The 22659-nt window shown below is 44.2% G+C and overlaps 1 protein-coding gene across 2 annotated transcripts; it reads left to right on the forward strand.

Moving 5' to 3' along the window:
* The first annotated feature begins 4337 nt into the window (after nucleotides 1–4337).
* Nucleotides 4338–21188, forward strand: fam167ab (family with sequence similarity 167 member Ab). Of its 2 annotated transcripts, XM_088325067.1 has the most exons (4): nucleotides 4338–4722; nucleotides 6639–6663; nucleotides 15522–15859; nucleotides 20715–21188. In XM_088325067.1, the coding sequence occupies exons 3-4, from the start codon at nucleotides 15551–15553 to the stop codon at nucleotides 20976–20978; spliced, it is 573 nt and encodes a 190-aa protein (XP_088181193.1). In that variant the 5' UTR covers nucleotides 4338–4722; nucleotides 6639–6663; nucleotides 15522–15550; the 3' UTR covers nucleotides 20979–21188. The 2 variants fall into 2 exon arrangements, with proteins under 2 accessions (XP_088181193.1, XP_088181192.1); XM_088325066.1 differs by lacking the exon at nucleotides 6639–6663.
* The last annotated feature ends 1471 nt before the right edge of the window (nucleotides 21189–22659 follow it).

A 22659-nucleotide genomic window follows, 5' to 3' on the forward strand; every position in this document is an offset into this window, starting at 1 on the left:
GAAGATGCTTGGGGCTGGCACGTGCGGGCTCTGAGCTCTTTATTGGAGACTCGCTGGGGCCACCTGATGTTCTCGATGGTTCTGAGAGCCCTGCTATCAAAACCATCGATTCTTGTGGCCAGGGTGTCGTTCAGGGGCCATGTTTCTGAGCCATAAAGCAGGATAGGGAGTACGGCGAGGTTGTAAATGCGGAGCTTCGTCTTGCGTGCGATGGTCTGGTGCCGCCAGAGTGGTTTCCAGAGAGACTGCAGAGCAGATGCTGCCAGGGCTCTTCTGCGGAGAATCTCTGGTTTTAGGTCCCCATTGTCTGTCACCATGGACCCCAGATATACAAAGCTCTTGACAGGCTCTACGATGTCGCTACCAATTTGGATGGGAGGTGGATCTGGTCCATCACCGACATACATGAACTTGGTTTTCGTCCAACTCACTTGCAGGCCAAGCCGCGCTGCCTCTTCGCTGTAAATGCCCAGAGCGTCTCTCAGCTGGCTGTAGGAAGTGCTGAGAATGATGGTGTCGTCAGCATACTCCAGGTCAGTCAGGTGGTAGTTGCCGAAAGACACTCCGGGGATGCGCTCACTAACCCTGAACATCAGATGGTCGATGATGCAATTAAAAAGGTCGGGAGCAGCCACACAGCCTTGGCGAACGCCGCTGGAGATAGCAAACCAGTCGGAGTCAATGCCGTTGATACGGACACAGCTCTCTGTGTTGCTGTAGAGCAGCTTGAACAGGGCTATGATCTTGGGTGGTGCTCTGAGAGCTTGGAGGATGTTCCACAGTGAAGAGTGGCAGACGGTGTCAAAGGCGGCCTTCAGATCAATGAATCCGATATATAGATGGCGATCTTTACGGAATTCACGGGTCTTTTCTATCAGCAAACGGACGGCAGAGATGTGGTCCGTTGTGGAGCGGTTGGGCATAAAGCCAGCCTGCTGGGGACGGCGGCAGCTTCTGATTGCTGGAAGGGCACGGCTGAGCAAGATCCTGGTAAAGACCTTGCCCGGGATGGAGAGTAAGGTTATGCCTCTGTGGTTTCCACAGACAAGCCTGTCGCCCTTGCATTTCCAGAAGGGCAAGATGACTCCTCTGGTCCAGTCGGTGGGCAGCTGCTCCGATTCCCACACCTGGTTGAATAGGCGGGTTAGCCACTCCACCATGCCATCACCGCCGGCCTTGAGCATCTCGCCGGTAATGGCACAGATGCCGGGGGCTTTCTTGGTGTTCAACTTCTTCAGAGCAGCTCTCACTTCCTCGGGTGTTACGGGGTCTGTGCAGCAGGTGTCGTTAGGAGGTGCTGTGCTCGCAGCCCGTAGGAGGGTGGGATCAGCCGGGATGGTGCTGTGCTGCAAGAGGAGGCTAAAGTGCTCCTTCCAGCGCTCGAGGCAGTTGGCTTCTGTCATGATGAGGTTGCCGTCTGAGTCCTTTACCAGGGCTGTCTTTATGTGTGGGCCGCTACGGGCTTGGCGTAGTAGACTGAATACGCGGCTCATGTTGTTGTTGTTGGCCGCGGACTCAAGCTGTTGGGCTTCTGCCTTCCAAAACCTCTCCCTATCTTCAGCAATGGCCACATTGCGCAGGCGATTCAGTCTCCGATACTCTGTGAGGTCGCCTCGGAGTCGGGCCTCACGCCGCTGGTCTATGATGTTTAGTGTCCTCTCTGATATCCAGGGCTTTCTCGGGGAGGATCGCGGGCGTCCGAGGACATTGTGAGCAGACTGGAGGACACTTTCCTTGAAGGCCGCCCAGTCTGTCAGCTTGTCAGGAGCCAGGGTATCAAGAGAGCGGCGGATGGAGCAACTGAAGTCTCTGGCGATTTTGGGGTCGCTGAGTCGGGAGGAGTCGGGTCGAGGCAGAGTCTTGTGCTGGTTGGCTCGGAGCTTTAGCTTGAGCTGGGCCACCAGCAGACGATGGTCTGTGTTGCCAAGCTGTGCTCCTCTGAACACCCGGCAGTTGGTTACAAACGACTTCCAGCGTCGTGATATCAGGATGTGGTCCAATCCCTTCCTGGTTCTGCCATCTGGGCTGTACCACGTCCAGTGATGGATGCATTTCCGGGGAAACCAGGTGTCAGCAACACAAAGGTTGTTTTGGTGGCAGAGGAGGAGGAGGCGGTTGCCATTGTCGTTTGTTGTGCTGTCAACGAAGGTGGTGCCGACAGGTGAGCCGGGGGACCGATCAATGCTGGATAGAGTGGCGTTGGCATCAGTGAGGATGATGGTGACGTCGTGTGGTGGGGCTTGGTTGACAGCCTGGTGGAGTTGGTCAAAGAACGCGTCCTTCGCATCCTCATCAGCGACATCGGTGGGGGCGTAGGCGACGATCACTGTCATCTTGCCGTGATGGTGGAGGAATCGAGCAGACAGTAGTCTGTCACTTATTGGTGTCCAGCTGATGAGGGACCTCCGGAGGGCTTTTGGAATGGCAAGAGCCACACCGTAAAGGCCGGTCCGACTCTCGGGGCCACTCCAGATGTAGCAATGGTTGCCAGCTGTTGTTTCACCATTGCCTTGCCATCGTACTTCACAGAGCCCTGCCATGGTGATGTTATAGCGACAGAGCTCTCGGGACAGCAGGGTGGCAGCTCCGGGGCGAAGGAGTGTCTGGACATTCCAGGTGGCGACACGGGTCTTATGACGAAGATCGATCCGTACTCGTTGGTCGGGGGCAGGCTGGGGTCCGTTACCGTGTTGGTCAGTCCGGCTTCTTTCTCTGGTCAGTTTCGTAACAAAGTGTGTTTCTCCTGGGTGAGTTGTTAGCCCTCCGCAGGATAGTCGGTTGGTGGGGCTGCCACCTCACAGCGTACCGACACGCTGGGGTCTTTGTTTGTCTGGAACCTACCCCGGAGACCGGCCCGCCATGGGTGACCCTACCAGGAGCAAGCTCCCGACGGTATCGCTCTCCAGGGTCACTGGAACACGCAAGCCCCCTCGCCGCATCAAGGCCAGACCCATCCGAAGGGGAAGCAGGTAGAAGAAGAGAAGAATTTACTTTTATTGTCATTCTTTGTAACCATGCACACAGAACAAAATGTCGATACACCTGACCCGTACAGTTAAACTGTAGCGAGTCGATGCAGCCGCAGCCAAACAGGGCGCCACCATTTTAGACCCAACTGCTGTGTTGGGAGTCATTAGGTGACCAAACCCCCCAATTCCAGCAGGGAGGCAATGAGTACCAATAATAATAATAATAATAATAATAATAATTTCCTTGTATTGTCATTCTGTGTAACAATGTACACAGAACGAAATGTCGATTGCACCTGACCTGACTCGGCCGGGGCGCGAATCACCGACCTCCCAGTCTCAAAGCGGGCGCCTTACCATCTAGGCTACTGAGCTGGTATGTTGTAAGTCTTAGGTATGACTCGGCCGAGGCTTGAGCCAGCGACCTCCCAGTCTCGGAGCGGGCGTCCTACCATCTAGGCTACCGAGCTGGTAGGCGTAATGCATGGCTGCATGGCCGCTATTGGTGTGTGAGTGTGTGTGTCTGAATGGGTAAGTGTGAAGCACATTGTAAAGCGCTTTGGGAGGTCTTCCTTGACTTGAAAAGCGCTATATAAATGCAGACCTTTTTTATTTATTTAAGACTATTTGTTCCTTTATTAGGGGGATTAGAGTATTACAGATGTTATTGTTTTGGGGGTGTTTGAGCATCCCCAAAAATGGGCTGGTGATAGCTTCACCCACAGGAGGCTGACATCATTGTCTACTATCTTGCTGCTACGGGTGCCCATAATATAAAAAAAATCCTCAAAAAAAAGGAAAATGGTGTGGTTTGGTCGCTTTGAGCCTCTGTTGTATCTATTTTCCTTGTGCTTATTAGCACTCGTTTTCGGTTGCAGTAAGTTGTTTTGTAAAGAAATGGTAAATGGTCTGCATTTATATAGCGCTTTTTCAAGTCAATGAAGACCTCCCAAACCGCTTTACAATGTGCTTCACACTTACCCATTCACACACACCAATAGAGGCTATGCAGCCATGCAAGGCGCCTACCTGCTTATTGGGGGCATTAGGGATTCAGTGTCTTGCCCAAGGACACTTCGACAGGCAACACGGAGGAGCCGGGAATCGATCCTGTGACCTCTTGATCCCAAGACGAGCGCTTTACGTCCGCCATAAAATGGATTATGGCAACCACTCAACTAACCACTCCGGGCGGAACAAACCCCTCAAAAGATAAAAAAAAAATTGATTCTATTCAAGTGCGTCTAAGAAATAAATGCCTTGCACATAAATCGTGTTATTCTGCTGCTATCTCTTGGCTTTAAGTCTTGAGTGCAGCCTTAATTTTTTAAGTTTCTACGTTCAAACATTATCAAATGAAGTTACATAGTTTAAGGTAACTTACGAAATTCTTAATCGTATTACATTTGCGCAACTTGACACATTCAATATGGCGGATTCCCGACGTACCTCAGCAACCACTTAAGGCATTACGAGCGTCGTAACCCAGAGCAACCGATGCCCGCCCCTCTTCCGGGAGCTCTTGTCTCCAAAACAAGCCAACCTCTCCAGCTAAGTACCCTAAGAAGGACCGAGGGAGGGAATTAAATAAAAAAAAAAAAAAAAAACGAGTGACTGGTTTTCCATTAAAGTGGGAGCTTCAAGAAATACGCACTATGCTTCTGACAACTTAGAAGAAGACAAAAGCACAATTGAATTAATTTCAGCGAATGTTTTTGATGGCTAGAAGCGTTCACTTTATCTGAGTCACGTGGTAAGTACCTGTCAATTGTTATTACCCAACGTTCCATTTAATAGCTATCTTGAATTTGCATATACGTATCACTTTCTTCATTTTTATGTGTAGTAATTCAGGTGTTGTAATACATTTTACGATTCAAATAAATTTGAAATAAATTTGACTAGCTTCGATTCAAGTCTCTACGAACTTTGCTTTGAAGTTTGAGATTCAAATCCTGGCTCCTGCTTTCCAAAAACATGCGTTTTAGATGGATTGACGATTGTAAATCAATGCATTAATAATCTATCCGTCCATTTTCCGAACCCCTTATCGTCAACTAGGGTTGCGGGTTAAGTCACGTTAAATTATAAATAACTGAAATCAATCAAAAGTGTAGGGCACGGGTCTCAAACTCGCAGCAAATTCGGGGCCAATTGCAGTCCGCCAAATGAAGGTTTGAGGCCCCATCATAACAGAAGGTTGAAAGCAGGGGTTGGAAATCTTTTAGGCACTAAAAGGATAATATTTGTATTTCATTTTTATCCAACCATCGTCGGTATCACTTATCCTCAGTAGGGTGCTGGAGCCCATCCCAGCTATCTTCGGCAGTGAGCAGGGGACACCCTGAAGTGGTTGCCAGCCAGTCGCAGGGCACACAGGGACGGACAACTCACTCGCTCATTTACACCTAGGGACAATTTAGACCGGCCAATTAACCTGACATGCATGTTTTTGGAATGTGGGAGGAAACTGTAGTGCCCAGAGGAAACCCACTCAAGCACGGGGTGAACATGCAAACTCCACACAGGAAGGCTGGTAGCTGGATTTGATTTCATGACCTCAGAACTGTGCCACGGACGCGCTAACCTCTCAGCCGCCGTGCCACCCTTGGCCACACCATATATTAAAAAAAAGTCAACAAAACCGCTAAACTCGTTCTCCAAACAAAGGTAAAATCTTCAGCAAATTTTATTTCACTGTGAGACATTTGATAAAACCTATGAAATAATAATACCACAGCCGGTGTCTCGCATTAATCTAAAAATGCCATTTAAAAATGTTCTTCCTCTTTTACTTAAGATTGTTAAGGCTCATCGTCATTTTTCAAAAATAATGATTTCAAAGTGCAGGCAAAGTTATTTTGTTAAAATGTCTCAAATTTCTGCAAACGAGGATACAGATGTGCTTACCTTCGGCGCAGACAGCACTGGGCGAGAGACAGAAGTACTTGCGCTCTGTGTATGGCAGCGCCCATCCCTACTGCTGACCCAATCAAACTGCTCTGGGTGTTTTCCTGGCGTTTTGAGGTGTAATGTAAAGTTTGTTCTGTGGGTTTTTAAAAAAATTAATCACAAAGTGTCTCAACAGTGAACTTGGATTATTTAATGAGATTCTATGTAAAGGATCCCTTAGTGATGTACAGCAAAAAACGAAATCTGTTGGTGTGACACCCTGAGTGTGAACTGTAGTGACCCGTAGTTAATATGTGATTTGTAATATTTGATATATATATATATACACTGAACTTTTCTTTTAAATTGCGTGTACATAAGATTATTCTTTGCTCACATTAAAAATTAAAAGATATTGAGAAAATGGCATAAGGTTAATTTTTGTCTCACAGCCAAAAATTTACTCATGAAAAGAGCCATGCATTTCCGACTCCTGGTTTAAAGGGACAGTGTGTATTACATAGTGTCGCCAAGTGGTAGGTAAACAAGAAAACCTAAAAAAAGCACTATTGATTGAAAAATAAGCAAAAATACATGAGCTATTTTCTAAATATGCATTTTTCAAAATATTATAGTGGAGAAATTTGCATTTATTTTAGATAACACGAGATTCACAAAAAAGGGAGCTGACATCATTGTTTGCCATCTTGTAGCTAAGAGTACCCCAAAAAACAAAAAGCTTTTTTTCCCCCAAACTTTTTCTTTCTTTGTTCCTAGGTTGGGGAAGCGCGACAGTGCAGTGGTTAGTGCGTGGCGGCACAGTTCTGAGGTCGTAAGATCAAACATTCCTTTGTGGAGTTGGCATGTTCTCCCCGTGCTTGCGTGGGTTTCCTTCGGGCACTCTGGTTTCCTCCCACATTCCAAAAACATGCATGTCAGGTTATTGGCCAGTCCAAATTGTCCCTAGGTGGGAATGAGCGAGTGGGTTGTCTGTCTGTGTGCCTGTGTGACCTGCGACTGGCTTGGAACCAGCTCAGGGTGTCCCGTGCCCACTGCCCGAAGATAGCTGGGATGGGCTCCAGCACCCCCGCGACTCTACTGAGGATAAGCGGTGCAGATAATGGATGGATGTTCCTAGGTTTCTCTCTCTTTGTTCCTCTTTTAATTTACCCATACGTTGTCCTCCCTATCCTTTCCCTTTTCCTATAATTTTCTTCTTTATTCATCTTTTGTCTTTCTTGTTCTTGTCCACCCTTTTTCCTTGTCTTCTTATATTTTTTCGTTTTCTCCTTTTTTTTTTCTTTTTTCCCTTTCCCCTCTTTTTTGTTCCCTCTTCTCTTTTTGGTCTTTGTTCCTTTGCCAAATGCTGGGCAAAAAATAAGAAAAATGTTGCAGTTTGATCACTTTGAGTCTCCATAGTTTGTGTTAAACAGTCTGCATTTATATAGCGCTTTTCAAATCAATAAAAAACGCTTCACAATGTGCCTCACACTTACCCATTCACACACACACTCACTCACCAATAGGGAGTCATGCAAGGCACCTACCTGCTTATTGGGGTAATTTGGGATTCAGTGTCTTGCCCAAGGACACTTCCACATGTAAGACGGAGGAGCCGGGATTCAAACTGCGATCTCTTGATCCCAAGACAAGCGCTCTATCTCCTGAGCCAACGCCTATTTTCTTCCTTCTTTTTTGGCACTTGCTTTTAGTTACACTATACGGTACATCTAGCGGTCAACGATCGCAGTTTTTTGCTGGATATGCGAACATCCAGAAATCCAGCGCAAATTTCGACGATCACTCTGGAGTGTTTACTTAGCCTCGGAGTGCTACGTCAACAGAACACAGCGGCCTACAAAGCAGCGAGTAAAAGTGGCAAGCGGAAGCGCTGTGACCGGGGAAGGAAACGAGGTTGTCGGGCCGGGCTAACGGCTCGGATGAAGGCTAAACCCTTCAAAACGCCTCTACCATCCATTTTCCTATCCAACGTCCGCTCCCTGGACAACAAACTGGACCATTTACAAGTGGAATTTTCATCGAACCGCGAGTTGACGAACTGTTGTGCTTTAATTCTGACGGAGACATGGCTAAACTCATCTATCCCGAATGACGCTGTTAGCATTGTGGGGCTAACTGCTTTCCGCGCTGATAGAAGCGGCAAGCTCACCGGCAAAAGCAAGGGGGGCGGTCTATGCATTTATACAAACAACAACTGGTGTAGAAATGCGAAGATAATCTCGAATCACTGCTCACGAGACATTGAACTTTTGACGGTGATCTGCAGACCCTTCTACCTACCGAGGGAGTTTAGCGCGACCATCATTACTGCCGTGTACGTGCCCCCCAGCGCTAATACGAAGGAGGCAATGGACGTTCTCTACCGAACTGTGAGTGAACTGCAGCATGCTTACACCGAGTGCATTTTTATTGCGGCGGGGGACTTTAACCAGGCCAATATGAAAACAGTTCTCCCGCATTTCCATCAGCATGTAAATTTTGCTACAAGAGGTAGGAACACATTAGACCTGGCCTACACAAACATCAAAGGTGCATATAAAGCAGCCCCCCGCCCCCACCTTGGCTCATCAGATCACCTTTCTGTTATGCTAATTCCAGCATACAAGCCCCTGCTGACCAGAGAAAAACCTACAGTGAAGCAGGTGAGGGTGTGGTCTGAGGGGGCAATGGAGGCACTACAGGACTGCTTTGATTGCACTGATTGGGACATGTTTAAATCGGCTGCCACTTACAACAACAAAATAAATATAGATGAGTACGCCATTTCTGTGTCAGCCTATATCAGTAAATGCGCAGAAGACGTCAGCAATACCAAAACTATATGCACCCGTGCCAATCAGAAGCCCTGGATGACTGCTGAGATACGCAAACAACTAAAAGTACGGAACCTTGTCTTTAAATCTGGTGACAAGGAGGCACTGAGATCAGCGAGGGCTAACCTGAACCGTGCTATCAGACTAGCAAAGCGAACGTACAGTCAAAAAATCCAGGAACGTTTCCTCAATAAAACCAACACCAGGGATATGTGGAAAGGCATTCAGGCCATTACCAAATACAAGCCAACCACCGCCCCAGTGCAGGACACTAGCATGGACTTTCTGAATGACCTCAACAAATTCTTTGGAAGGTTCGAGGCACAAAACGGCACCACTGCAGCGAAAGCGGTTCCAAATCAGGACGAAAGAGCACTCCACCTGGACTCATCTGACGTGAGGAAGACCCTGAGAAGGGTCAACACAAGGAAGGCTCCAGGCCCGGACAACATTCCGGGGCGGGTACTTAGGGAGTGCGCCGATCAGCTGGCTTGTGTACTAACAGACATTTTCAACACCTCGCTAGACCAAGCCATAGTACCATCATGCTTCAAATTTGCCAACATCATCCCAGTGCCAAAGAAACCCCAGATCTTATCATTCAACGATTACCGGCCCGTTGCACTGACTCCTATCATAATGAAGTGCTTTGAGAGACTGGTTAAAGAGCACATCACCTCCAGTCTCCCCTCCTCATTCGACCCCTTTCAGTTTGCCTACAGGACAAACCGCTCCACCAGGGATGCCATCTCCTCTGCGCTTCACCTGAGCCTGACACATCTAGAGGAGAAGTACACCCATGTGCGGATGCTGTTCCTGGACTTCAGTTCAGCATTCAACACCATCATCCCACAACATCTGGTAGACAAAATGAGACTCCTGGGTTTCAACACCCCCCTGCGGAACTGGCTGCTGGACTTCCTCTGTGACAGACCCCAATCAGTGCGGATAGGTCAGAACAGTTCAGATGTCATCTACCTCAGCACGGGCTCCCCCCAAGGCTGCGTCCTAAGCCCCTTGCTGTTCACCTTGATGACACACGACTGCGTCCCTAGGTCCGCCACAAACCACATCGTGAAGTATGCTGACGACACAACAGTGGTGGGCCTCATCAGGGATGACAACGACCTGGCCTACAGAGAGGAGGTGGAGCAGTTGGTGGGCTGGTGCAGGGACAACAGCCTGGTCCTGAATATTGACAAAACTAAAGAGATCATTGTCGACTTTAGGAAAAACCAGCCCAACCATGCCCCACTTTGCATCAACAACAAGGCTGTGGAGGTTGTCAGCAGTATCAGGTTCCTAGGGGTGCACATTACAAACAAACTCACCTGGTCCGTGAACACTGCATCACTGGTTAAGAGGGCACAGCAGCGCCTGTACTTCCTGCGGAGGATGAGGAGAGCCCACCTGCCCCCACCCTCCCTCATCACATTCTACAGGGGCACCATAGAGAGTATCCTGACCAGCTGTATCTCTGTGTGGTGTGGAGGCTGCAGCGCTACCGACTGGGGTAGTGTGAGGAGGGTAACGAGGACAGCAGAGAAAATAATCGGGACTACACTTCCCTCCATTCAGGACATTGGCCAGAAGCGCTGCCTATCCCATGCTAAGAACATTACCGGGGACCCCTCTCACCCCCATCATGGACTGTTCACTCTGCTAGCCTCTGGGAAGAGGTACTGCAGTGTGCGGTGCAGGACCACCAGGCTCCGCAATAGTCTAGTCCCCCTGGCCATTAGACTGTTAAATGGTCAATCTAACATATAGTTAACTTAAATCTAAACGGCTGCTAATCTGACTTTTTGCACTACTGGCAGTTTTTTTTACAGCTTGCCACTCCTTGCACATTGCTCTCTGCACTATTGTAATTACAGCGTTATTATTACAGTGTTAATGTTACTGTGTACCTGACTTGTTAACCTGACTGCCCATTTTGCACATCTGGTTAGCTACTCTTCTTGCACTATCGGCACTATGGTAAAATACGTATAAAAAATACTATACGTAGCCAAAATACAATACAACTTTATTTATATCTGTACATTCAAGGAAACTGTGGGGGTCAGATGCATCGACATTTCGTTCTGTATACACGTGTACTAGAATGACAATAAAGTAGATCTGAATCTGAATCTGAACTAATACCGACTTGCCTCTTTAATGTCAGTGCAGCAGTCGAGGTAAATTATAGATGAATTTATTACAAATCCATACCGATTCTTGATGGGACAGTGTGTAATATTTAGTCCCTCCTAGTGGTACACAAAACTTTAATTCAGTAAAAAAAAAAACATTGATTTGAATACTAAGCAAAAGTACCAACGTTAACTTTATAAAAAAAAAAAATCATAGGTCAAGACTTTTGTATATACCGTAAATTCCGGACTATAGAGCGCACTTGATTATAAGCCGCACCCACCACATTTCGGGAGAAAAAAACGATTTTGTACATACACAAGCCGCACCTGTATATTAGCCGCATGCGCCCACATTCAAAAAACGCATTACAAACACGACATTAACCCATACTCAATACAGTCTAAAAAACACAGCCGGCTAAATGAACGGAAAATGATACCGGTACTTAAGATTTAATGCAGACTTGCAGAGTACGGGTGCCAGTTGAAAGTAATCCAAGGAAAAAAGTGTATATTTCCAAAGGGTGGGAAAAAAATATATCCACTATTGTCGGCCGCGTCCACAAACACGTCTCACCTTTACTCCACTTACCGTCAGCCCGCGTTTGCCCCGCCCCTTCTTTCTCATTTGCTGGTACAAAACATATCAGAATAAGTTTCTAAAATAAATACATTACAAAAATATACAGTTGCAAATACATATTATACATGGTTGCACATATTTACAAAGAAAGACGGTACATCGAGAGAGTTTTCAAAGCTTTAATAATAATATTATAACTTTCATCCCAAACCGTGCCTGTGAAGGGTAGCAAAACGCTACTAGCAGCATGCTCGCAACACAGTAAACAGCTCTGTTAAAAAAACATACCCTACTTGTAGTAAGCATGTATAACGTCCTCATCTTCCTCCTTATAACTGACGTCATCAAAGTCGTCTTCCTTCAGTATGGGAAAGAGACTTTGTCATATAGACGTTGTCCCACGCTCGCTTATTTAAAAACAAGCTAGCATTACGCTCGCAAAAAAAAGTTTACGTGCGGTAGCTCTGTTTCCTTCTTTATTGGACTGCTCGATTGCGTTTAGCTTGAAAGTTGCGTCATGTGCCTTTTTTTTTTTTTTTTTTGCAATTTGCATGATGAGGATATGTCTGTGCTAATTTAATTTGTGCACAAGCTAAGAAGTTACAGTCTAAATCTTACCTTTTGTACTCGAGCGCCGCTGACGGCCGTTAGAAAAATTACTTAAATTGGCCGCATCACTGAATAAGCCACAGGGTTGAAAGTTTGGGAAAAAAGTAGCGGCTTATTGTCCGGAACTTACGGTACATAGTAGAACCCCTACCTAAGGCCATCGCCATGTTTGTCCGGCAACTTGCTGCTATGCTGTGCTCTGTAGCATTGGTTTTCCCTCGCATTAATAATTTAATTCCATGTATTTGGTTACCTTAAGGATATCCATTTTCACTGACTGTACCAAGGAGGTACTGTCAGTGCTGTTGCAGCAGAGCGTGTGCCAAATGACAGCACCTGGTATTATTCCAAAGCGTTCTCCCATCCAAGTACTAACCAGGTCTAACCCTACTTAGCTTCCCAAAACGGAGTCTACTCGGAGTGGTATGGCTGTAAATAGGTCGAACTGGACAATTCAGTGCCATCTAGTGGTCAAATATGACACTGGGGCTTTAACATTCTTATAATTTTATTTTGTGAAGAAAATTTAAAGAAAATGGTAACAATAGAAAACCCAATTTGGGCCAAAAGAACCAAAAGTGGCCCCCAAGTAAATAGACTTTTGCTTAACCTTCAACTTAAAAATAACGATCAGAAACTGTACAGGAAATGGTTTTAAATAATTCGCTTGGAAAAAAATGCTGACTTAGTTGTTTTGTTAAGCGTTTGTGGGAAGAATGCAAACTTTCCAGAAAGTAATTGGTCTGGCCAGTCAGGTTTCGGCAACCCATAAAAATGACCTCCATTTTTTAATGCAAGCCTATCATTAAATGCAATGAGCTCACTGCTTATGGGTTATTATGGGATTACAGGAGCATAAATGGCCTGGGACCACTTTTGCTGATGATTATTATTAGTACGGCATGCACATTGTTGATATTGGATTTTTTTTCTGTTTTCCAAATACCATCCACATTATTTGTTCCCCATTTGCAAACCATCTAAGCAGCAAACAAGTCATTCATTTATAACAAGGGTTTCAAACTCGCAGCCTGCAGGCCATTTGTGGCCCGCAAGATGAGTTTCTGGCCCCCACCCTAATATATAATTTTAATGCGGCCCGCACGAGTTTTATATGGACACTACTTCCTTGCTAATTACCTAGTCTGGACTCCAAACTCAGTTTTTAGATCGATGTAGAGTTGTGCCCTGAAATTATAATTGGCTTCCTACTTCCTGGTTTGACCCATGGCAGCAACTAGAAGTTTGAACAAATTAGCAGATTTGTCGCTTTTTTGCAGTCCAACCGCTAGATATTTTACCCTATTCAAAACGTGGAATGAGGGGCTTCCCGGGTGTGGGAGAAGATGGTCACCACTGTTGAACAAAGGCTTAAAGGGACAGTGTGTAATATTTTGTGCCTCCTAGTGGTACTAAAAAAAAAACATTTATTCAGTAAAGAAAAAAAACATTGATTTGACAATCAGGCAAAAATACCTGAACTATCATCCGTCCATCGATTTTCTGTGCCGCTTACCCTCGGTAAGGTCCCGGGGGTGCTGGAGCCCATCCCAGCCATCTTCAGTCAGTGGAACTGGTTGCCAGGGACAACTTACTCATTCACCCTTAGAGACAATTTGTACCAGCTTATCAACTTGACACACCTGTTTTTGTAATGTGGGAGGAAACTGGAGAGCCTGGAAGAAACCCATGCAGGCACGGGGAGAACATACAAACTCCGCACAGGGAGGCATGCATACCAATGTTAATTTGAATAAACATTCAAGAAATTTGTATTTCTTTAACATAATTGGAATCCCAATTTAAGTCTGCCGCGTTGTTGCTTGCTGTGGCACTGGTTTTCTTTCTCATTAGACAGCACTGCCATCTAGTGGTCAAATACTACACACATTGGGGCTTTGAAGAAGAGTGGATGCACTTTGCACGTAACTTTGGATTGCCAATTAGATTTTCTCACTCACTTATTTAGTTTACGTTTTATTTACTGTACTTTCTTTGTTCATTACAGATTGATTGTCTTCTCCATTCTCAATGCCCTGTGTGTATCATTGAATTTTGTGTAAAATTACAAAAAAAATAAGCTCTTTGAGACCTTTTCTTGTAGACAGGCTGTAATGGCCTAGCCTCACCAAACCTTGTAGAATTATTATTAATACAATTAGTATGTAACATGTGCTGGGGGTCTGCAAATGCAGAGTGAGGCATGCAATTCTCTTGCCTCATGGCAGAGGGCGATAGTAAGACCAACTAGACAATTCCCGCGGCAATTGTAAGAGTTGTGATTGATCTGGCAGATGTTGGTAGAGAACCGGTAGCGTTGAGTTGTTAGCATTATGAGTTATTAACTCAGAGAGATGAATTTGTAATTTTTACCTTGGTTCTGTGGGAGGACTCAACCTCCCCCCCCCCCTCCCCCAGTACTGGCAAGTTCATTTCAGATGGGCCCATAATCGTTAGCAACAAGGATATGCCTTGTGAAGGTCTAAATATCACATTCATGGTAATAACATAGTAATAACAATGTTATATCACTTTAAAAACTTTTAAAATATACATGTTCAAATAGAATGGGCCGTTCGATTTGAGTTGGCCCATCCGGAATCCATTGAGCCCATTCATTTTGCTGATTCATCAGCATGTGGCCATTAGCAGAATTTTTTTAGCATGAAGCAGTTAGCATTTAGCCATTAGCATCACTTTTTAGTTTCTATCCATTAGCATAACTCATCAACATGTACTCATTAGCATAGTTTGTAAATATGAAATTGTTAAAATATAGCCTTTACCAACATTTTTTAGCATGAAGAAGTTAGCATTTAGGTGTTAGCATCACTTTTTAGCATGTATCCACTAGCATAACTCATTAACATGAGGCCATAAGCATAATTTGTAAATATCTCATCTCTCATCTCATTAGCCGTACCGCTTTTCCTCATTAGGGTCACGGGGGGGCTAGCATCCACTCTTTGGAATTTACCATTTACCCATGGTTAAAGGTAATGTGGGTCGGGCCCCTTCAAGCCACCCTGGACAGTCCCTGCTTAGTCCCTACTACCCTCTGGAAAAGCCCTCGTTTCCATGACTACCCATAGAAATGAATGGGCCAATGTATTCCGGAAGGGAGATTCTCAAAATACATTAGTGCGGATGGGGACTTTTTTTGGTCTCCTATCGCTTATCCATTTTGTCGCTCAAGAGTCCCGGTCGGGCCGGAATTTTTGGTACATGAATCGTTGGGCTAGTCCAAAAGCTCTGGGAGGAGTTACCCGACAAACTTTTTTGTCAGGAGATAGATATAATAATAAAAAGATATCGGGGGATTATATTAGTTGTGCTTACAGCACTTGGCAATGTAGTCGTGCTTTGCTGGAGCAATCACAACTAATGATTCCGATTTGACACACACAAATAGTAGAGCTAGTGATCTTACTAGCAAGCACACGGCAATTTCCCACTCGTGTCATTCTGTTTTCTATCTCTACCTCGCCTAAAGGATGTCAAGTGTTGAGCATGTTGTAGAAAATGCTCCAAGGAAGCGGCCGAGAAATGGAAGCACCCCAGGGCAGCGTTCTAGAAGATGATGGTTCAAATCCTAGCGATCATCTCCAGACTTTGAAGGCCTTGACGGAAAAACTGAGACTTCAGACCAGGAGACCTTCTTACCTGGAGTGGAAAGCTCGGGTGGAAGCGGAAGATTTTCGTGGCAACGCAGACGGGGAAGCCGGCCAAGATCGAAGGGACTCGACCGTGATCCGGTGCAAGTTGCCGTCGGGGAAGTTAAAAGCCTTCGAAAACGTAGACGAGGCCCTCTGTTGGCTTAGGAGAGAACTGGTGAGATGTTTTTTTTTTTAATTATTAGTTTTGAAACACCAAAAACCTGCGGCAACCCCTTCAACCTTGTTTAAATTCTTATTATAAATGCAAACACTCCAGCAGAATTTCTGCTTGTTTTTATTGCACCCCATCCATGCATATACCTGAGCACACTCTAACCCATGTGTCAAACATGCGGCCCACGGGCCAGATCAGGGGTTTTATGCTGGTCCGCGAAGATACTCTGAGAGAAGCGCAAGAAAAAATGACTCGCCGTTTCAAATATGTCCACTGGATGCTGCCCAAGCCAGGCACCACTCACAAAGCAACTTGAGCTGTATTTCTTTTTCTTTACATCTTTCTCAAACTTTTTTTCACTCTCTCTTTCTCTCCCTCCATTCCTCTATTTCTTCTTTCCTTTGCCCGCTCTCTATTTTTGCCTCTTCTCTCTCTCTCTTTCTTTCTGTCTCCTCTTTATTTCTCTCTTTGTCTATTTCTTCTCTCCTCTCTCTCCCAATTTCTTCTTTTTCGTTCTCCCCATCCGTCTCCTTTCCCCCTGGTTTTATTTTTCTCTTTCTTCGTTTCCCTCAATTTCTTTCTTTTCTCCCTCTCACGGCACTGTGAGTTTTCTACCATGGGGCCCCAAATGAATTGAAACCCCTGATCTAGCCGTTTCATTTCTGTTTTCATGGAAACCTGTCTAAGTTTCCTGCTTTTTAATTCTTACTATGTATAAATAAAACACAATAGGAATTTAGTTCTCCTTTTCATGGCAACCCGTCAAGGCACCACAAGTGTCTTACTTACTTAAGTTACTTTTGTAATCGTTCCTTTGGTATCTTGGTCATTAATCGCTATTGTAGACAGGGTTGGGTAGGGTTACTTTAACTGGATTACTTTCAATTACTTTTGGATTATTCCAATACCAAATATGCTAATAAAAGACAAAAGAAACTTAATATGAATAAAATTACAAAATTTTGCGCAGGCTTGGGGAGTAACGGAATACATGGGACGGCAAAAATGATGTTGGCAAGCTGTTTGGATTGATTTTCATTTCTTTTCTGTCGCATTTTAGTTTTGCCGGAGATCAAAGCCAGGAGAGAAAGCTTACCACGTGTTGGGAGTCATAATTTTATTCATATTTAGTTTCTTTTGTCTTTTATTAGCATATTTGGTATTGGAGTAATCCAAAAGTAATTGAAAGTAATCCAGTTAAAGTAACCTTACCCAGCCCTGATTGTAGTTAAATAAAGCACATTCCAGCAGTTTCATTTTCATGGCAATCCTAATAAGCAATAAAAGGTCGGCAATGAATCAATACTTTCTGCAAAAATTGATTTTCAATCCGTAGCTATTTTTGCTTGATTTTGAATGCATCCCATTGAGTCAGTTTCCTGAACACACGCTCGCCGATTATTTTCTGTTTTAATGGCAACGCGACTAGGCAGTAAAAAGTTGGCGGTGAATCTGTGCTTTCTCCAATGATAGTTTTTTTCCGAGTAACCTTCGGTCAAGACATTTTTACTTGATTTTGAATCCATCCCATTTAATCCGTTTCCTGAACACACTATCAGTTTACGTTTTCATGGCCTGAAGAGACAGTAAAATTTGGCGATGAAGCGGTGCTTTCTCTAAAGATAGTTTTTCAAAGTATTCTTCTGTCTGTAGCTACCTTTTGCCTCCTTTTAAATGCATTCTATTTAGGCTTTTCCTGAACACACTCTAGTTCATTTTCTTTTTTTTATAGCAGCGCGACTATCTATCTATCTACCTACCTTGGTCATATCCCTCAAGAGGGGTGACCAACAGCAAGACAAACACATACACAAAAACAAAGAGTAGCAAAAAACACACATAAACATTTTTGGACCATGGACAACCCAAATGCCCAAACAAGTTAGGCACCTCGGCACCGACACAACACAGTCTTCTTTTCAGCAGCAGGGCCCGACAGCTTTTACTGGTTTACCCCTGCCGTATCATACAGGTGCCCAGCCCATTCTTTAGAATGCGTCTGCAATCCGATTATCCTTTCACAACACCTCTCCACTCCTTCCTATCACCAACAAGAGCTCTAGCCTCCATTATATTTAGACCTCTTTCCTGCAATGCACTCTTAACACCATCCATCCACGTCAATCAAGTCAAGTCAAGTCATTTTTATTTGTATAGCCCTTAATCACAATTAGTCTCTAAGGGCTTCACAAGTCACGGCCTTCCTCTTGGTCTCCTTCCATTGACTTCTGCTCTGTAGATCCTCTTCAACATTCGCTCCTCATCCATCCTCTCCATGTGTCCAAACCAACCGAGTACTCTCTTATCCACACGCTTGCTCAGTTCCACGACTACTCCAGTTCTGTTTCTCACAATTTCATTTCTCAGTCTATCCAATCTTGTCACTCCTAACATACAGTACTCCTCAAACATTTCATCTCAAAAACATTTATTTCCTTCTCAAATCTGCGTTCAGGCTCCAAGTCTCAGCACCATACAACACAGTCGGCACAATCACACTCTCATACAGTCTTAACAACGCGACGAGGGAGCAAAAATATGGCGATGCATCAGTGCTTTTATTTCCTTTTTTTAATGGATGTGCTTTTAACCTACTTGTTTTTTTAACAATATAATCTTTTTAGGATTACATTTATTTTTGTCGTTGTTCATGTTCAATTACAATATTTTATTGCAGTTCATTTGAACATCTAGACCAGGGGTGTCAAACTCATTTGAACTCGGGGGCCACACGATAGAACAAACATTCTGTCGAGGGCCGGACTAGGAGATTAAAGAGAAAGAAAAAGAGGGATAAAGAAATTAGAGAAAGAGGGAGAGAAAAGGAGAGAGGGAGAGAGCGTGAGAAACAAAAGAGATAAAAATATGTCGTGAGAGAGGGGGAAAGAAAGGGAGCGAAAGAAAGAAATCCAAAGTGAAATAGAAAGACAGAAGGAGAGAAAAGAAAACGCGAAGGGTAGGAAGAGAGAAAGAAAAGAGAGAAAAGAAAAAAGGAAGTTAGAGCAAAAGAAGTTAAAAAGACACAGAGAGAAAAAGAGACAAAGAGCAACAAAGGAAGAGAAAAAGAGACACAGAGAGTTAAAGAGACAGAGAGTGGGAGAAAAGGGGTGGAAAGAGAGAGAGAGAGAGAAAAAGAAATACAAGTACAGTGTCTTTGTTCGAGGCACCTTTCTTTAGCAACATCAAGTTGACATATTTCAACCTGCAGCTTGTTTTTCTCTTGCGCTTCCCTGAGCGTTGTCTCGCGGGCCGGATTCAAACCCTTAGCGGGCCTGATCTGGCCCGCGGGCCGCCTGTTTGACACTTGTGATCTTGACTGTTGTATTCTATTCCTTTTTTATCCTCTCGACTACTCGTTTACAAGGTTCGTTCACCCTTTTCATGGCCAAATTCAAGCACTTATAAGGCCAATTTTTCAATATGTGCAGTACCTTTAAAGGAAGAAATCCAGCGCCGATTAAAATAACTTTTCTTTTTGCTGACTTTCATGACTAAAAAGAAGTCGCTATCTTGCTGCTTGCCACATACTTTGTACTATTTTGAGCTGCTCCTATCTATGATCTACGAACTTTTTTTTCAAAGGGCTGCTATAAACCGACATGAATTCTGCCATTTTGCTTCAACAATGCTCGCGCGGTTAGGCTAAGTCACTCGTTACCAACACGGAAAGGGTTCTTTAGGTGTTGGGTAATAATTATGTTCAATACAAAAGACGGAAAAAAGGAAAAAAGTAAAGTATGTAAAGAGCGAAGAAATTAGCCAAATTTGGACTCACTTTATCAATATTGAATGATTCCACTCTAAGGCAATCTTTTAATTTTAGAGACTGCTGATCTTTTCCTTTTTATTTGACTTACTTTGATTGATATTTTTTGCGTGTTTTTCAGAGGATCTGTGTAAAAATTGGTTCAAATAGAATTGTAAATAGTTATTTTTTTGCATTTTATCATTCATTTATATTACTGAAGATTTAATATTTTTTATTTTATTGTTTCTGATTTCCAGGGATTTTCGGTTGTTGATCGACTTTAAATCTGTTTAGTGTGTAAAAAGCTAAAATTGTTTTGTATTTTCCTTTTTTTGAAGATCCATGAATACTTCAATTTATATTTCATGTTTTTGATCTGGTGCATAGTTTTATTATGAATACGATATCATTTAAAAAAAAAAAGATTTGAGGAGCTATTTGGGAGCAGAAAGAGACTTTTCTCAGTTAGTCGAGATAAAAGAGACGGTTTTCTAAATAGAGTTGTCCTAGGTGCGACCAGTAGGGGGCGGTGACGCTTCACATGACATTGTGTCGGCGGTATTTTCACTCACTTTTTTTTCTTCATTCATTGCGTGCTCTATGAATCACTGCCAAGAAACATGGCAAGGGCAACAATTTCAAGCATTTCTCCCTAAATTCACGCATTTTCCTGACCTTGAAAACACAACATTAAATTTCAAGCTTTTTCAAGGATTTCAAACACCCATACTAACCCTGTTTAATTCAGCCCATTGAAGCATCTTGATTGTTGTATTTATTTAATAATTGTCTCCTCTCAGCTTCCCGTTTTGGTTGCAATTAGGTCCTAAATCTATCCTTTGTTTACAGAGTAACCGAAATTACGCTGCATCATCTCCAAGAATAAGCAATAAAAAAGGATGAATGGATCCGGTTCAAAGGCGCAAGGGGGGATCCCATTCCGTTTCTGCAAGAATGACTGCCTTCGCTAACACTCAATTAGGCGAAACATGAGCCGGCACGATAGTTTTCTGAGCTAAAAGAGCTCACACAACTGAAGTGGCGTGACCTGATTTGGTTTTCTTTGTGGCTTTGTTGTCATAATTGGGCTCGTTTTTTCCCTTTCAGATTGAGATGCGTGCACAGGACCAGCAACTGGCAAGGCAGTTGGTGCGTCTCCGCTGCGACATTAGCAAATTGCGAGTCGAGCAAGCGTGCCAACTGCATCGCCGCATGCTCAACGACGCCACCTACGGGTTGGAGGAGCGCGACGAGCTGTCCGACCTTCTGTTCGAGTGCCCCGTTACGCCGGGGCTGGGCCTTTCGGCGCCGTTGCGACTCATCGGGGTCACCAAGATGAACATCAACTCGCGGCGGTTCTCCTTGTGCTAGCTCCATGTTAGCATGTGGATGCTAACGCTAGCCTGTTAGATGGGAAAAAGCATTTCGAGTTACTGTTTGGATAGTGAAGTGCCATACTATGTATATTTTTTTCAGTTCTTACCTTTCAAGTATTTTAACATTTTATTTCTTTTATTGTAATTCAAGCACCTTATGATAATCCATGTATTTGTTCATTTATTCACATCTCAATGTATCCAATCATTTACTCAATACACAGTCTCTACATTGTTCCATGTGTTTTTTCTATTGAGGAGAGTCTGAGTCTTGCTAGACCACCAGCAAAGTCCAGAGTTATCCAGTCTGAACAGGGCTGGGGTGAAAATTCGGTTTCGGGGGATTTTCCACTTATTCGAGACTCCATTCTTTTTAAACCTGGCCCATTTCCTATAAGAACAACAGCCATTTTGTTGATACTTTTGTGAAATTCGCACAGCTCACAAGCCCAGAATATGTCTTTATTTTATAGAAACAAAAACCTCAACAACCTGGTTGTTCCGGTTCCGGTTCCAACATGGCGGCGCGTGTTTACGTTGCGGCTAGTTGCTATCCGGCTATCCTGCTACTTACTATCGTTCTTCTGCTTTCTTTTTTGGACACATGCGTGGCCAATAAGACTTATAGTCGGGAGGAACTTATTCAATTGGGTGGGCGTCTAAATTTCGACTTTTCTGGCACTTTTTATACCACCCATGATATCCCGAACGAGCTTCAAAGGGACTCGGGTTCTTCGTGGCTACCCACTCTACCTAAGAAAAGACAGAAAGCAGAAGCGGGGCTGTCGTGCAGGGAAGCGTGTGAAGTCGAAGGAGCAAGAAGGACATGAAGATGTGTCTAATCCAAACATTATTTCTTCATCGATCTTGCGGTTCAACCCACGCCTGAACCCCAACGCACCCGAACGGCGCCATCTTGTGACGATTTCTACAAAGACTACAGCTAAGTTAAATGATTCAGCAAAGCTAAAATTTGGTCTTTTAAATGTTAGATCGCTCGCTCCTAAAGCTTTACTTGTTGATAATATTATTCGCGATTATAAACTTAACTGTATCGGTCTCTGTGAAACTTGGTTACGCCCAGACGAGTTTTTACCGCTAAAACACGGTTCTCCTCAAGACTACGTGAGTAGCCATGTAGCACGCACATTGGAAGAAGGGTGGCGGTGTCGCGCTCATTTCTGAAAAAACGCTCAAATTTAATCCTCGTACCTCTAATAATTACAAGGCGTTTGAGGCTCTTATGATGCGGTACTCTCTATTGTCAATTTATGTAATAACTATCTATCGCGCACCTGCGCCATACACAACTTTCTTAGACGAATTTGCTGAACTTTTGTCTGAACTAGTAACCTATGCAGACAAAATTATAATCATGGGGGACTTAACATTCATATGAACTCCCCACTCAATTCACTCACTGTTGCGTTTCGGTCTCTAATTGATACATTTGGTTTTAATCAACTCGTTGATTTGCCAACTCATAAAGATGGAAACACGCTAGATTTGGTTCTGACTCGAGGAGTTTCAACCTCAAACATGACGGCGTTACCGTGTACTACAGTTATCTCGGATCATTATTTAGTTACATTCGAGGTGCTGGCTAAATGTAATACTAAAAAAGCTGAAGGGTTTAGTGGACGCAATATAAGCACTGGCACACTTTCTGAGCTATC

Source organism: Urocampus carinirostris, chromosome 20, assembly GCF_059441175.1.
Source record: "Urocampus carinirostris isolate Australia breed hairy pipefish chromosome 20, RoL_Ucar_1.0, whole genome shotgun sequence".
NCBI lineage: Eukaryota > Metazoa > Chordata > Actinopteri > Syngnathiformes > Syngnathidae > Urocampus > Urocampus carinirostris.